This window comes from Amblyraja radiata, chromosome 6, assembly GCF_010909765.2.
Source record: "Amblyraja radiata isolate CabotCenter1 chromosome 6, sAmbRad1.1.pri, whole genome shotgun sequence".
NCBI lineage: Eukaryota > Metazoa > Chordata > Chondrichthyes > Rajiformes > Rajidae > Amblyraja > Amblyraja radiata.
Genome location: NC_045961.1, coordinates 85,105,804 through 85,121,613, shown reverse-complemented (window position 1 = coordinate 85,121,613; position 15,810 = coordinate 85,105,804). Strand labels below are relative to the sequence as shown.

Genomic DNA, 15,810 nt, shown 5'->3' with positions numbered 1-15,810 from the left:
ATGCAGAGATATCTGAAACACAAGACTAAGAAAAGGTGATGGAGTCAGATACAATCGGTACATTAGGAAGACAATTAGACAGTCACTGAGGCCTGAAAAGATACAAACTTCATGGGGGCAAACGGGATTAGTAAATGGGCAAATAGATGGGCTCAAGGGGCAGTTTCTGTGCTGCACGTCTCTACCACTCTAACCATCCCTAGAATCAGAGGGCCAAAGAAGCTGACCAACCACGTGAAAGGCTTAGAAATATTTTTGAATGTATCTGATGATCAGAGACTTTTAAAAGTAGTTCAAATTGTCTTAAGTAATAAAAAGGAATCTAAATAAAAAGAGCCGAAATTACTAGAAATCAATTAAGAACAGTAAGAGAAAATATATTAAAGAAAAATAATCAAAACACTTAACTTTTTAACTTAAGGTCTGTGAACCCATTTAAGAATGGGCTCGGCTATTTGCAGCAGCCATTGCTCATGCAAGGCCAAGGAGATTGGGTATGAAGTTAATCCACGCCTTCAGCTTCATGCAGGGCCGGATTTAGATGAAGAGAGGCCCTAAGCTATTCCACGTGTGAGGCCCCGCCCAATCCCCCACCACCACGATGAGAGGAAGATGAAGAGTCCACCAGATTTACACCGATGTGCAGCTGAGCGTGGCCAATGAGATAAGGGTTGGAAAGCTGCACTTTTTATTTATTGCCAGTGCTAGTGTCGAGTTATCGGCTTAAAACACTATTATTCTGAAATGGAGGGCAAGGAAAATTAGTTAAGTGTTGTTTAGAAACTACAGTGCGTTGTGACAGCATATGTAAGAAAGGCCTATGACAGTGTCAAAAATATTATACACCAGGTCCGTACGAAGTTTTTCAAAAAGGGGGGTGGCATGGCAGGATTACAAAAAATTTATGTGAAATAAGTGCACGCAGCACATATCACAAGCGCGAAGCTCAAAGACCTTGCAGCCGTGGTCCCGGGCCCGCTTAAGAACCCTGGAAGCTCTGGGGCTTTAGATGCTCTCTGGTGCATTCTGAGCCTTATTTTGGAGCATTTTTGCACCAAATTTATGACCAATATTTCACAAATAATTTTGGTTGAGTCAAGAGTAATGAATGGTTGGAATGGGATGATTGGGGTCATTGTTGTATACATTTTTTTTAAATCAAGAATTGAAGTTGTCCTTGTTTTAATAATCAAGTTGTGCTGTAAAATGTTATGTAAAATGTTATAAAGGAGCATGCAAACACTGCAAATAAAATACTGTAAGTTTTTGCAGTAAATAAAACCTTTTTTTAGAAAATGTTTTGTGTGTTGATTTGATTGCCTGTTACTGTTCGACTGTGTTAGTGTGTGCACATTAAAAATATGATGCAAAATGAAAGTCGCAAACTATGGAATACATATTTTTCAGTATTGTTATCAAGGAATAGAAAGCAGTTCCAATTATTTGATATTATTCATATGGAGGAGAAAATATAATAAAACCTACCTTAATTTTGCAATCTCACTAAAGATAATCCCCCTTTCCCTCTCCCCCCCTCCTCCTTCCCCCTCCCTCTCCCTCCACCTCTCTCTCCCTCCCCATCTCTCTCTCCCTCCCACGCAGGATCCCCCTTTCCCTCTCCCCCTCCTCCTTCGCCCCTCCCTCTCCCTCCACCTCTCTCTTCTCCCCATCTCTCACTCCCCCTCCCCTTTCCCCTCTCTCTCTCCCCCTCCCCTCCCTTTCTCTCTCCTTTGCACATTACAGCAACCCCCCCTTTCCCCCTCTCACAATCCCCCCCTCTCTCTCCCTCCCTCCCCCTCTCTCTCCCTCCCAGCGAGGCTCCGACTCCATGCCGCAGACACCGCAGCCCCCCCCCCCCCCCCCCCCCCGGCCCGGAGAAACGGGCATTCCCGCAACGCAATATTCCACTACTTACCTGGAGTAGACACCTAGGATCTTTGGTAGACACGAGGCATCGAGGTGATTGTGTGGAGTGCAAATGGAGATCTGAACCCGCCCGGCCCCACTGCGCACGCGCGGAGAGACAGCGTCATTTTGCGTCGCTACTGTGTCACCGGCTTCCCCCAACTGTGCAGGCGCGGATGGTCGCAATATTTTTCCCCAAAACTTCCAGCGGGACAGAACCAGAATTTCGGGTAATTTCCGTCATAGTGGAAACGCTGATAGCGTTCCAATTTTTTTTCTGGATTTTTGTTACTCTGGGGGAAAAACACCTTGGCCAGAGGCCCCCTAAATTTTGAGGCCCTAGGCTTCAGCCTATCAAGCCTATAGGTAAATCCGGCCCTGCCGAGACCCCCCTAAATCTCGAGGCCCTAAGCTTAAGCTTGTGAAGCTTATACGTAAATCCGGCCCCGGCTTCATGTGCCAATGTTCTAACCCTGCACTCAGTGGAGGTCCAGTTTACTGGCATCTCACTCTCAGCTCATCTCAGACTCCCTCAGTTTTGATGCAAAGATGGAGAAGATTTGGTCAATGATGTGGATGCTGGTGGTTCTCTACAGAATGTGCAGCATTTAGCAAGAAGGCATAAAGTGTCACACTTTTGTTAACAATTCATCACTTGATGACTCCAAAATTGAAAGCAATGTCAGTGCTTGAATTGGGATGTCTTGAGAGGATGTAATAATTAAGAACATGAGAACGAGAAACAGGACCGGCCCTTCTAACTAGCTCTGCCAGTCACCAAGATCATGGCTGATCTTCCATCGCAGACCCATTTTGTGGTAACTTCATCACCTCGGATGTTAGTGCCACCTCAGTAGTTGAAGATGTCAGCAAAAACTCCAGCCTGTTGGTCCGTGCAGGTTTTGAGAACACAACCAAGTACTCCATAAGTGCCAGAAGCTTCACACCCACTATCCAGAGTCTGAGACCACTGATTCCCACCATCTACCCGATCCAACCATCCAATACATTTCACCACCAGCATCTGTCATTTTTCTGATCTCCAAGGAAAACTGTGATCTTTCGACAAGCTCACAGCAGGGACAATCTAGAGACAGCCATCAAGGCTGTGCTCCCTGCTGATCACCAACCCCTCACACTCACCCCCTACGACGTGTACGTGGCACTGAGTAGGACTAATGCACGTAAGGTTGCTGGCCCTGACGGCATCCCCGGGCGCGTCCTCAGGGCCTGTGTTGCGCAGCTGACAGACGTCTGGACTGACATCTTCAACCTGTCACTTGCCCAAGCAGTTGTCCCCACATGCCTTAAAACCACCTCCATCGTGCCGGTGCCAAAACACTCCACTGCGGCGAGCCTCAACGACTTCCGCCCAGTTGCACTTACTCCCATCATCACCAAGTGCTTCGAGAGGCTGGTCCTGGCACACCTCAAAGGCTGCCTACCCCCCACATTAGATCTCTATCAGTTTGCCTACCGCAAGAACAGGAGTACGGAGGATGCCATCTCAACGGCACTTCACTCCGCCCTCTCCCACCTCGACAACAGAGACACTTACGTAAGAATGCTGTTCATCGATTACAGCTCAGCATTCAACACCATTACACCCTCTAAACTGATCACCAAACTCGGTAACCTGGGCATCGACCCCTCCCTCTGCAACTGGATACTGGACTTTCTAACCAACAGACCCCAGTCTGTTAGGTAAGACAAGCACACCTCTTCAACCCTTACCCTGAACACCGGCGTTCCACAGGGCTGTGTGCTGAGTCCCCTCCTCTACTCCCTCTTCACCTACGACTGCACACCTGTACATGGTACTAACACCATCATCAAGTATGCAGATGATACAACGGTGATTGGCCTCATCAGCAACAACGATGAGTCGGCCTATAGGGAGGAGGTCCAGCTCCTAGCAGCATGGTGCGCTGACAACAACCTGGCCCTTAACTCCAAGAAGACCAAGGAGCTCATTGTAGACTTCAGGAAGTCTAGGGGCGGCACGCACACCCCCATCCACATCAACGGGACGGAGGTGGAACGTGTTTCCAGCTTCAGGTTCCTGCGGGTCAACATCTCCGATGACCTCTCTTGGACCCACAATACCTCAACTCTGGTCAAGAAGGCTCACCAGCGTCTCTTCTTCCTGAGGAGACTGAAGAAGGTCCATCTGTCTCCTCAGATTCTGGTGAACTTCTACCGCTGCACCATCGAGAGCATCCTTACCAACTGTATCACAGTATGGTATGGCAACTGCTCTGTCTCCGACCGGAAAGCACTGCAGAGGGTGGTGAAAATTGCCCAACGCATCACCGGTTCCTCGCTCCCCTCCATTGAGTCTGTCCAAAGCAAGCGTTGTCTGCGAAGGGCGCTCAGCATCGCCAAGGACTGCTCCCACCCCAACCATGGACTGTTTACCCTCCTACCATCCGGGAGGCGCTACAGGTCTCTCCGTTGCCGGACCAGCAGGTCCAGGAACAGCTTCTTCCCGGCGGCTGTCACTCTACTCAACAACGTACCTCGGTGACTGCCAATCACCCCCCCTCCCCCCCCGGACACTCCTCCCACAGGAAAAACACTATGACTGTATGCATGTAAATAGATTTATTTATTGAAATCATATTCTATGTCGCTCTTCCAGGGAGATGCTAACTGCATTGTCTCTGTACTGTACACTGACAATGACAATTAAAGTTGAATCTGAATCTGAATCTGAATCTGAGCAATGAACTTCCTAGTATATAAAATGATGAAAGGAATAGATAGGGTAGACATTCAGAACCTTTTTCCCATTGTGGAAATGTCAAAGACAAGATATTTAAGGTGAAAGAAAGGCGATATGTGGGGCAGGCTTTTTACATAAGGGGAGGTGGATGCCTGGATTGCGCTGCCAGGGATGGTGGTGGAGACGGAGATGATAGTGGCATTCAAGAGGCTTTTAGATAAGTAAGTGGATATGCAGGGTATATGGACCATGTGGAGGCAAATGAGATTAGATGATCTTGGTATCATGTTCGACAATGACATATTGGACAGAAGGGCCTGTTCATGTAACATATATTTCTATGTTCTAATATTCTGCGTTGCCACATGCTTCCACATTGGTACATGTACATGCTGCAGTACCTTTTTGTTTAATGCTACTCCATCTTCACAGTCCAGCACAGCACAATCTACATGAAGATTGGGGATCTTCTGGAGTTTCCTTTCATCGTTGCCAGGCACGTACAGCACAGCTCTCCGTGGCGTGTACTTGTGGTTGGTGCATGCACTGGATGAGTAGTGACTGCACAGTATAGGCCCAAGAATGTGACCTATCTTGGTAGAGTTAAATCTGAAAGGAACAAGAGTGAATATGTCAAACCAAGATTAAACAAGCAGATTAAACAGATTAAGCGTAAACTAACTGTCTTCTTTTCAAGGGAAAATGTGATCAATATCAGCACTGAGCCATGAATCTCTGAATATATCCACCACCGCTACAAGGCCACATACCCCCTTGTCTCAGCTCATCTGTGTTTTTGCTGTCTCAAGGCTTGTCTATTCAAACGCAATCCTTGCCAACCTCTCATTTTGCCCTCGCCGTAAACTTCATCCAAAAGTCTGCTTCCCACATCTGAACTTGCATCATTTATTCACCTATCATCCTCCGTGGGTGAGACATACATTGGATCTGGTGAAGCAACACATGTATTTTGTAAATTCTCATTGTTGTTTTCAATTCCTATCGCCGTAATTTCCTCCAGGCCAACTATTCTTTGAGATGTCGACAATATTTCAATTCTGGTAATTGCTTCACAAACTGAAGGAGTGCAAATATATCCGAGGTCCCAGTTTTGGACAAGATATTAAACTGAGGACCTATCCATTCTCACCAGTGGATGCAAAAGGTCCCAATTCATTATTTCATAGAAGAGCAAGGGAATTCTCACTCATATCTTGGGCCAATATTTATCTTTCCTTGCAGCAGATTCTCTGCTCATCATCAAATAAACTCTTACACTATGCTCCAAAAGTGTTTGACAACAAAGTACTTTTGGGGTCACAGTGGTGAAGAGCGGCACAGTGGCACAGCGGTAGAGTTGCTGCCTTACAGCGCCAGAGACTTGGGTTCGATCCCGACTATGGATGCTGTCTGCACAGAGTTTGTACGTTCTCCTTGTGACCGCGTGGGTTTCTCAGGGTACTCCGGTTTCCTCCCACACTCCAAAGACATGCAGTTTTTAAGAAGGAACTGCAGATGCTGGAAAATCGAAGGTACACAAAAATGCTGGAGAAACTCGGCATCTATGGAGCGAAGGAAATGGGCAACGTTTCGGCCCGAAACGTTGCCTATTTCCTTCGCTCCCATAGATGCTGCTGCACCCGCTGAATTTCTCCTGCATTTTTGCGTACCAAAGACATGCAGGTTTGTAGCTTAATTGGCTTCTGTAAATTGTAAATTGTCCCAAGTGTGTAGGATAGTGCTAGTGTACAGGGTGAACACTGGTCGGCATGGACTCGGTAGGCTGAAGGGCTCTTTTCCACGCAGTATCTCTGGTCTAACATCTAAATCTATAAAGTCTAAGAGGGCAGTCACAGTTGTGATGCAGGAAATCTTCTGGCTTATTTATGCATAGCAAGATCCCATACACAGCAAGGTGAAAAAGACGAGATAATATTTACTGAAAAAAAATGTTTTTTAAGGGATTTTGATGACCACAAAGTAGCTGCTCCTAGATCTTCAGGCAGATGAATCAGCGCGGAATAATTAAATCCCAAACAGAAGGGAGATCATCTTTCAGGTAAGGTATGGATGAGGTTCAAAATATTCATTCCAATATCCTGATCAATAGTTATCCCTCATCCAACATCAGGAAAACAAACAATGGGACCATTTGTCACACCTCTACTCAAGGAAGCTTCCTGTGTATAATTTTGCCTGCAGCATTGTCCATGATATTGATTGCTATTTCGAAATATTTCATAGAATCATAGAACTCAGGGATAGGCCCTTCAGCCCATCAAATCCATACCAACCATCATAGAAACATAGAAAATAGGTGCAAGAGTAGGCCATTCGCCCCTTCGAGCCAGCACCGCCATTCAATATGATCATGGCTGTTTATCCAAAATCAGTACCTCAGTTCCTGCTTTTTCCACATATCCCTTGATTCCGATAGCCCTAAGAGCTAAATCTAACTTGAAAACATCCAGTGAATTGGCCTTCTGTGGCAGAGAATTCCACAGATTCACAACTCTCTGTGTGAAAAAGTTTTTCCTGATCTCAGTCCTAAATGGCCTTTTCCTGCATCTAGCCTGATCCCTTAAGAATTGTATATGTGTCTATAAGACTATGTTTCTATCATAAACTAGGTTCATAGAATCCCATCTTTCCCTTCCTGAATTCGACAATTAGTTCCTCGGCCTTGATGCTTGAGAGTAAGATTCTGGCACCGTTCAATCAGATCATCAATCTCCCTCCTGTACTCTGACTTGTTAGTTATCCAGCAATGGTTATATCATTAATGATTGAAACCTCACGTTGTAACTAGGTCCGGCTACACAGTGGTAGGGACAGAGAGAGTTGAGAAGAGGACTGCGCACACAGCCTCGAGGTGCTCCTATGTTGTTATTATTATTGAGGAGGAAGTGTTGTTGCCAATTTGTACTGACTGTGGCCTGTTGGTGAGGAAGTTGAGGATCTAATTACATAGGGACATGCAGAGACCCAATTGTCAGAGTTTAATGATAATTTTTGAAGAGATGATGGTGTTGAATGCCAAGCAGTGGTCGGTGAACAACAGCCTGAAGTACATGCTGTTGTTGGCCAAATGATACGGTGCAGACCGGAGAACCAGCGAGATCACATCCTCTGTTGATCTTTTGCGGCAGTATACAAATTCTAGTAAATCCAGGTTCCTTACTAAGGCAGGAGTTGAAATGCATCATAACCAACCGCTTAAAGCACTTCATCATCATGGATGTTAGCGCCACTGGTTGGTAGTCATTGAGGCACGACACCTTACTCTTCATGGACACAAGTATTATTGATGCCCTTTTAAAGCAGGTGGGAACCGTGGACATTATTAATGAGAGGTTGGAGATGTCCACAAAAACTGCACCCAATTGATCCGTGTAGGTTTTAAGAACATGGCCACCATCAGGGCCGGACGCTTTAGAGTATTCACCCTCATGAAGGATCTTCTGGCCGGCCTCGGTGACTAATATTACAGTGTTATCACGGGCTGTGAGGCCTGAGAAGGTACATCTATGATCTCCCGTTCGAAGCAAGCATTGAGAGCATTGGTGTGTAACATGGAACCTCAGATGCTGGTTTAAACTGAAGATAGACAAAAAGCTGGAGTAACTCAGCGGGACAGGCAGCATCTCTGGAGAGAAGGAATGGATGATGTTTCGGGTCGAGTCCCTTCTTCACCATCCATTCCTTCTCTCCAGAGATGCTGCCTGTACCGCTGGGTTACTCCAGCTTTTTGTGTCTAGATTGAGAACATCGGGCTTATCAGGAAAGGGTCTATCAATGTCACCTGAGCTACTATTTTTATCCTAAATCACACTGAGTCTTCTTTCCCATCTAACTATGATCTCCCCATCACTAGGTTCTTCTGAGATCTCTCTGCTCATGCAATCGTGTCTCTTATACAACCCCAATTTTAATCACTCTTTGATGGTTATATAAGCTCTGAACCTCAAACCACAGCATAGCAATAGATTATAGCATAGTACATAGAACACGTGGTTCCATGTTGGTGCTTATATGACACATAGGTTTCTCCACCATCTCACCTCATCAGTACATCCTTCTATTCCCATTCCCCTCATGTGCATAGCCTAGCTTGCCTCAAACCAATGTTTGTTTCTTTGTCTCAACCACTCCATGTGACATTGAGTTCCATTATCTCACTTTCTAGCTGAAGACCATCCCCGATGTGTAAGTTTCATACATCATATTTCATCTCCTTCAATTCCTGACCTTTTGCATTTCTCTAAACTTAATCCCTCCACCACTGGTGGACATGTCCAGCTGATCACGTCCTACGGACCAGAATGTCCACTCTAAATTTCTCAGCCTCTGTCTCCTCTGATATCTTTGATCACAAAGTCACGTCGTATACCCTTTTGTGGCTCGGTGTCAAAATTTTGTTTGATAACATCCTGCAAAGGGACTTGACAGATTTTGTTTCCTTTAAAGGCACGAGTCGCTATGAAACGCATGAGGGTAGCCGTTGTTTATGTTACATAAAAACTAGCACAAAAAATGGTTAGATCTGATTTTAAAAGCAAGAATTTTATGACTACAAAAAAACACATTTCAAGACTACAATTGGCCAAATAAAACTCTGGCAACGTTCATATCTCTTGGGGGATTAAAATATATATTTCCTGTATCTGTTCTGCATTTACAATGCTGAATTGCTTCTATAATATAAATTTTTATTAGAGGCATCTGCATATCATAGTCCACTTTGGTCCAAACCAATACAGACTTTGTTTAACGGTTACATATTAAATATCCAGGATTACAGGGACCCAGTTACCAAAGTAGCTGGGATCCTTCTTTATCGGTTACATATTAACATTGCCTCTATTTATTTATTTATTTTTATAGAAAGGAAAAAGAAAGAAAGAAATTAGAAAAATAGGATATCAATAATATCAATAATACAACTTAGGAAATAGGTCCGTAGGTCAGTCAATGCTGAATTGCTTCTGATGGAAAATTATTTTTTTACGATAATCTGATTCTTCGACTTGAAATGTTCATTTTGTATCTTTCCACAGATGTTGTCACCTGTCCTGTGGACTGTTCCAACGTTTTCTGTTTATATTTCTGGTACAGCAACTGTTGTATCTGCCCAGTTTCTACCTGCGAGCATATTTTAATCAATCTATTTAGGCCTTCTTCAGATTTCCATCATCACAGAAGCCAGTGTTCAGAAGGTGAAAAGGCTGTGGCCAATTTGTGTACAGCAAACCACTACACCTTTTCATCTGTCCTAAAACCACTGTTGTCATTTAGCGGCAAATGTTTTGTATGCACTTCGGGCTGTTTTACTATATTAGAGATGCTTTATAAATACACTTCAATTTGTCACATCTGAGATCCAAGGAACAGCGGCATCACACAATAACACCTTTGTTTGTCCTCTTCAGTACTCATGTATGATGTTACTTGCCAGTGGCAAACTGGTTCCTCACAGTGTTGGTTTGAATCACATTCGAGCAGAATGTAAAGAAATGGATGTGTCAAAGTCTCTTTCTCAGACACCAACTCTCCCTTGTAAAGTCTGTTTTCACTTGAGCTGCTCATTCAAGTCGATTTGTAGTGAGGGGCAGTCATTCCCAATGGTTTGTCAAAGCCAGATCAGATGTAATTGTTTCACACTTAGTTGGCTTTCTGTGAGGCTTAGAAGATACCAGTTGAATAAATCCATTCAAGAGCATGCACAATTGAGTAAGAGGGGCAACAGATTAAGAATCCAAAAAAAAAAATTAACAAGGACAAAAATCTGCATAGAACTGTTCTCTAATTAAACCTGGAGGACTTGAAATGTTTGTTGTAAACACCGGCAAAGCTTGCACAAACATTTGCACTTCTCACAGCCGCTGCATTCAGTTATCGACACTCAGCCGTCGCCTAAGCGGAGCAGTTGTCCAAACAGTTTTACTAGTCCAGCTGCGGAATGCACGTTTAATCAGAGATGCTAATGATCACTGTTACATCCTTCCCTTTCCCTGCACTGGCTCTGCCGCTCTGCATTCTCAGCCAATTAACACTAATGAATAGTGCAAAATTGCTCGGGATCACATGCGCCTAATCGCAGTGCTTACCTGTTTTTTTTACTGGGACTATTCCTTTGGGATTCAAAGCATTTGTCACTAGTTTTGGTTTAAAGAAACCGAGGTCACTCCTGAAAGTGAATAAATGTTCGCTCTTTCTCTCTTTCTCTCCCTCTTTCTCTCTCTCTCTCTCCTTTATTGTTCTCACAAAAAAATGTAAAGTCACTTCAAGAGGCACTTAATCCCATCATCTACACTGACAATTGGCTTGAAGCATCAATCAAGCTGAATCAGAGCCTAAAGAAGCATCACTATGTGGTGTACAATTAAAAGTAATTCAGGTAGCTGTGCCTTTGGGCACTTTTTGCATACAGTAGCAGCTCAACAGGGAACTTGAATGGCACGGTATTATAGAGAAAGAAACCAGCGACAATGTCTGTGAGCAAAGGGGAGGAATAAGAAAGGGGAGGAATAAACATGGGCTGGCTTTATAAGGATAGTGGAACAGCGAAAGGGGGAGGAGCATGCAATCTCCTAGAGGGAGAAAACCCTACAGCTAATGTATTGATCAGGAACAAAAACAAAGTCAGGGCTGTGGGGGGGGGGGGGAGGGGGAGGGGAAAGAAACAGAGTCTTCAAAATCTTGAGAATGCAAGTGAAAGGAAGGCAGAAAGTACTCCATGTAGACAAAGAAAAGTCAAAAAGCAGAAATAGAAGAGGAAATGTTACCCTGGAAGGGAGGGATTAGATTTTTGAAACAGTGATCAGATTTAGATTCAGATGAGTTTGTCATATAAACCAGGGTGCAATGACATTCTTTATTTACATGAAGCTGACAGAGTAAACAGTGTACATACAGTAATGATGAATGTAACAATAAATACAGCAATGAGTGTAAAACAGCAGAATAGTGCAGTGTTGTACTAAGTCTCATCTCTCTCAAATGGCAAGACTGCAGATGGCTACAAACCAGAGCACCTGGCTCTGCCACAGTTCACTTAACACATTACAACAGGTCAGGACAAAACACCACACTCAATTTCCACAAATTCTAAGAGCAAATCATAAAATGCAAGGCTCCAAACAATAAACATATGCAGCTCAACTTTAAGGATATCCACGTGCCATCTTTTGCATTACTTTAGTGTTTATAATGAAAAGAAAGACGTGTGTTTCTGCAGTGACCTTTGCCTCCTCAGCATACACTTAGCAGACAACGATATACTTTCCTGAAGTATGAGGAAATATGATAGCCAATTTATGTACAGCAAGGCTCTGGAACCTGCAAATGGCAAGGTGATCATGAACAATTTATAATAAGTTTTAGTTATGTTGGTTGGGGTTAACTTTTGGTCCCAGAACCGTTTAAAAGCCCTGTCCCACGGTACGAATTCATTCCAAAAGCTCTCCCGAGTTTAAAAAATATCAAACTCGTGGTAAGCATGGAGAATGAATGTAGCGGGTACGTCGGAGCTCGGGGACGTCTCTTAGCGCTAATGGCAGGTAAGCACGGGAAGACTCGTGAAGATTTTTCAACATGATGAAAAATGTCCACGAGAGCCGCAAGTACCGACGAGTGGCCATTACCGTAAATCTCCGAGTTCGAATCAGGGCAAACTCGGGAGAGCTCTTGGAATGAACTCGTACCGTGGGACAGGGGTTTAACTCTCCTTTAAATATATATCCTCTTGATGGCACAGATGAAGACAGCACATAAGTTGAATGATACCTCTGACAAAGTCAGAGTGTCCCAATATGCTTCATACATAATGGTGCATTCCACTTTGAAAACAACTTCCATTTATATGTTGCCTTTAAGTGTAGCAAGAAGCAACTAAGACATTTCACACTGTAAAAGTCTTATACAGGTCCTCCACTGATTTTCCGGCACCCTTGGTTCCAGAGCCTTGCTGGATTATGCACTTTGCCAGACCAACAGAGGTCAGGGCCTACCATTGGAAACGGTACTGGAATTCCGCCAAGGAACCGAGCTACCGGCCCACAAAGCCAGCCTTGGAAGTCGGCTATGGGATTTAATCTACCGGCTCTGGACGGGATGGAGTTCTACAGTTCCGGCACAGGGGATAAATGTGACCCGTCGATCGGCTGTGGAAGTTGGCTATGGAAACGGATCTGCCGGGCTCCGACCACGCCTGAGTTCCAGAGCCCCAGCTGTAGGGGGCAAATTCGACCCGCTGATCAACCGCAGATGTCCTGATGAGGTCGAGTTCGGCCGCCTAACCCAGCCTAAGCACCACATTTTTGAGGGGACTTCTAGGAGGGATTTAAAGTGCACGTTCATAATTTTGTCCGGATTAAAGGAAGTGCCGGATCACCAGTTACCAGAAAATCGGTGGTGGACCTGTATTAAAACAATGTAATAAAGGAAAATGCATATGGCAAGTTTCCATAAAGCCTGTATCCCCTCTCCGTCTCTAGGAAGGGGAAAGAGACTTGAAGAGAGAGCTGCCCACAAGTATGGTTTTAATTCCTGTTCATTTAGTCCCACTTTAATAATATTATTACTGCTTATAAGAACTTTATGTGAATAAATTACATGCCATGGTTTCTGCAAACAACAGTTTCCATCTGTTGAAAACATGTTAATGCCTGCAAAGAGAAAGAGCTCTGGGATCTCCTAAGGGTTCAAAAGATGCTTGAGAAATACATGTAGCTTTCCTGATGTTAATTGTGGAGATGGGGATGTCAGCATTTCCAGCTTGATTTACAGGGTGGGTAGAAGATCTAACCATTCACATTAGATGGATCAATTTCCCAAATAGATGCTACATCATCGCAAGGGCGCTATTAATAATATTTTAATTGACACTGTGTTTAATTCAAAAACAAAGTGCCGGAAGAATTCAGTGGGTCAAGCAGCATCTATGGAGGGAATGGCAGAAGGTTTATCAGGTTGGGACCCTTCTGCATTCTGAAGATCCAACCCAAAACATTATCTGTCCATTTCCTTCACAGATGCTGGCTTACCCACTAGATTTCTGCTCAAGTTTCCAGCAGCTGCAGTATCTTGTGTCTCTACATTTAATTTAGGCAGATTTCGACTTGGAATACTGACATCTAAATCTAAGATGGCACAACTTAGAGTGGCACAATGGTGCAGCAGTAGAGTTGCTGCTTTACATCGCCAGAGATCCGCAATCGAACCTGACTATGGGTGCTGTCTGTACAGAGTTTGTATGTTTTCCCTGTGCCCGTATGGGCTTTGTCTGGGTGCTTAAGTTTCCTCCTACATACCAAAGGCATGCAGGTTTGTAGGTTAATTAGCTTTTGTAAATTGTAGAATTAGAGAATGGGTGATCGTTGGTTGGCGCGGACACCTAAAAGGCCTGTTTCCACGCTGTATCTTTAAACTAAACTCCATATTTCACCATGAATTAACCAAATGTTTTACTTCTTTGAAAATAAAAAAAACTTACTGATACTGGAAATGTCAAACTGAAAGAGAAAATGGAGACACTCAGCTGCTCTGAATGATTAACTTGGTTTCTCTTAACACGGACACTGTCTGACCTGCTGAGTGTTTCTGACATTTGCTGTTTTGGCCATTCTCTATGGTTCTGTAACAATGAACTGCAGTGCCTCCTTGCAATACAACAACTGCCTCAGAACTGTTCGTAGAGGAATGCATTTGTAACAAGAACCAAATGTTAACATTATTAAATAGTGTTTAATTTTAATTTGCTGGCTGAATAAAGGTATCCCAAGACCCTACCAACGCCTCTAAAAGTGCTTGTAAAAATCCTGCATTTTTAATATAGACTATTAGGCCCATCATGCTATGTTGGTACTTTGAAGGACCTCAGAGTCCTATTTGCTTAATTTTGTGTCCATCTTTAGTCCTATTTGCTTGCTCTGTTCCTGTAGTAAATTTTATTACTTCTTGACTGGAAGATTGAGAGCCTTTGCCAACTCATTTAACATAATCGTCCTTGAGGTGCTTGAGTAATCCTGATACAGATGTAAAAGATTTAATTTTAATTCTGATTCACTTTAATAATTTAGTTTAGTTTAGATACAGAGCGGGAACAGGCCCTTCAGCCCACCGAGTCCATGCCAACCAGCAATCACCCATACACTAGTTCTATCCTACACACGAGGGACAATTTACAGAAGCCAATTAACCTACAAAGCTGCACATCTTTGGAATGTGTGAGAAAACCAGAGCACCCGGCGAAAACCCATGCGGTCACATGGAAAACGTACAAACTCTGCATCCATAGTCAGGATTGAGCCCAGGTCTCTGGCGCTGTAAGGCAGCAATTCTAACGCTGCACTGCACTGTCGCCCTTATATTAATAATTTAACAATCTTTATCCACCATGGACACTGACCTCAGCACTATCGAGGGGATCTATACGAGGAGCTGTCTTAAAAAAGTAGCCACCACCATCAGGGATCCACACCACTGTAGCCACGCTGTCATTTCACTCCTGCTCTCGGGAAGAAGCTATAGGAGCCTGAAAACTGTAACATCCAGGTTCAGGAACAGTTACTTCCCAACAACTATTAGGCTATTGAACACTATGAACAATTAAACTCTAAACTACGAACTGCCTTGGTTGTACTAGAGACTTTGGGCTTTGTTTTGATTTTGCAGAATATTGGGTATTCTATTTCTATTTATTGAACTTTTTTCAGTTTTTGGTTATTGTATTTTCTATTGAGTAACGCGATTACAAACCTGTTGCATTGTTGCAAGTAAGAATGTAATTGTTCCATTTTGGTACATGTGACAATAAACAGTCTTGACTCTCTCTTGATTCTAAAACACTTTTCCAATCACAAGAGTCAAGCATGTAACTGCAGCTCCTGAAATGTATTTTGTGATATCTTCTCAAGGGGGGGGGGGGGGATCTTATAGAAACTTATTGAGTGGGGATCTTATAGAAACGTACAAAATTCTTAAGGGGTTGGACAGGCTAGATGCAGGAAGATTGTTCCCGATGTTGGGGAAGTCCAGAACAAGGGGGGTCACAGTTTAAGGATAAAGGGGAAATCTTTTAGGACTGAGATGAGAAAAACATTTTTTACATAGAGAGTGGTGAATCTCTGGAATTCTCTGCCACAGAATGCAGTTGAGGCCAGTTCATTGGCTATAGTTAA

At 43.7% G+C, this 15,810-nt stretch overlaps 1 protein-coding gene across 1 annotated transcript in view; it reads right to left on the bottom strand.

The window, feature by feature from the left end:
• clybl (citramalyl-CoA lyase) overlaps positions 1-15,810 on the bottom strand; it is a 139,078-nt gene that overhangs the window by 24,557 nt on the left and 98,711 nt on the right. Inside the window, exon 3 of the mRNA XM_033023087.1 lies at positions 5,032-5,239. Within this exon, the coding sequence (XP_032878978.1) occupies positions 5,032-5,239 (208 nt within the window). The remainder of the gene's footprint in view (positions 1-5,031; positions 5,240-15,810) is intronic.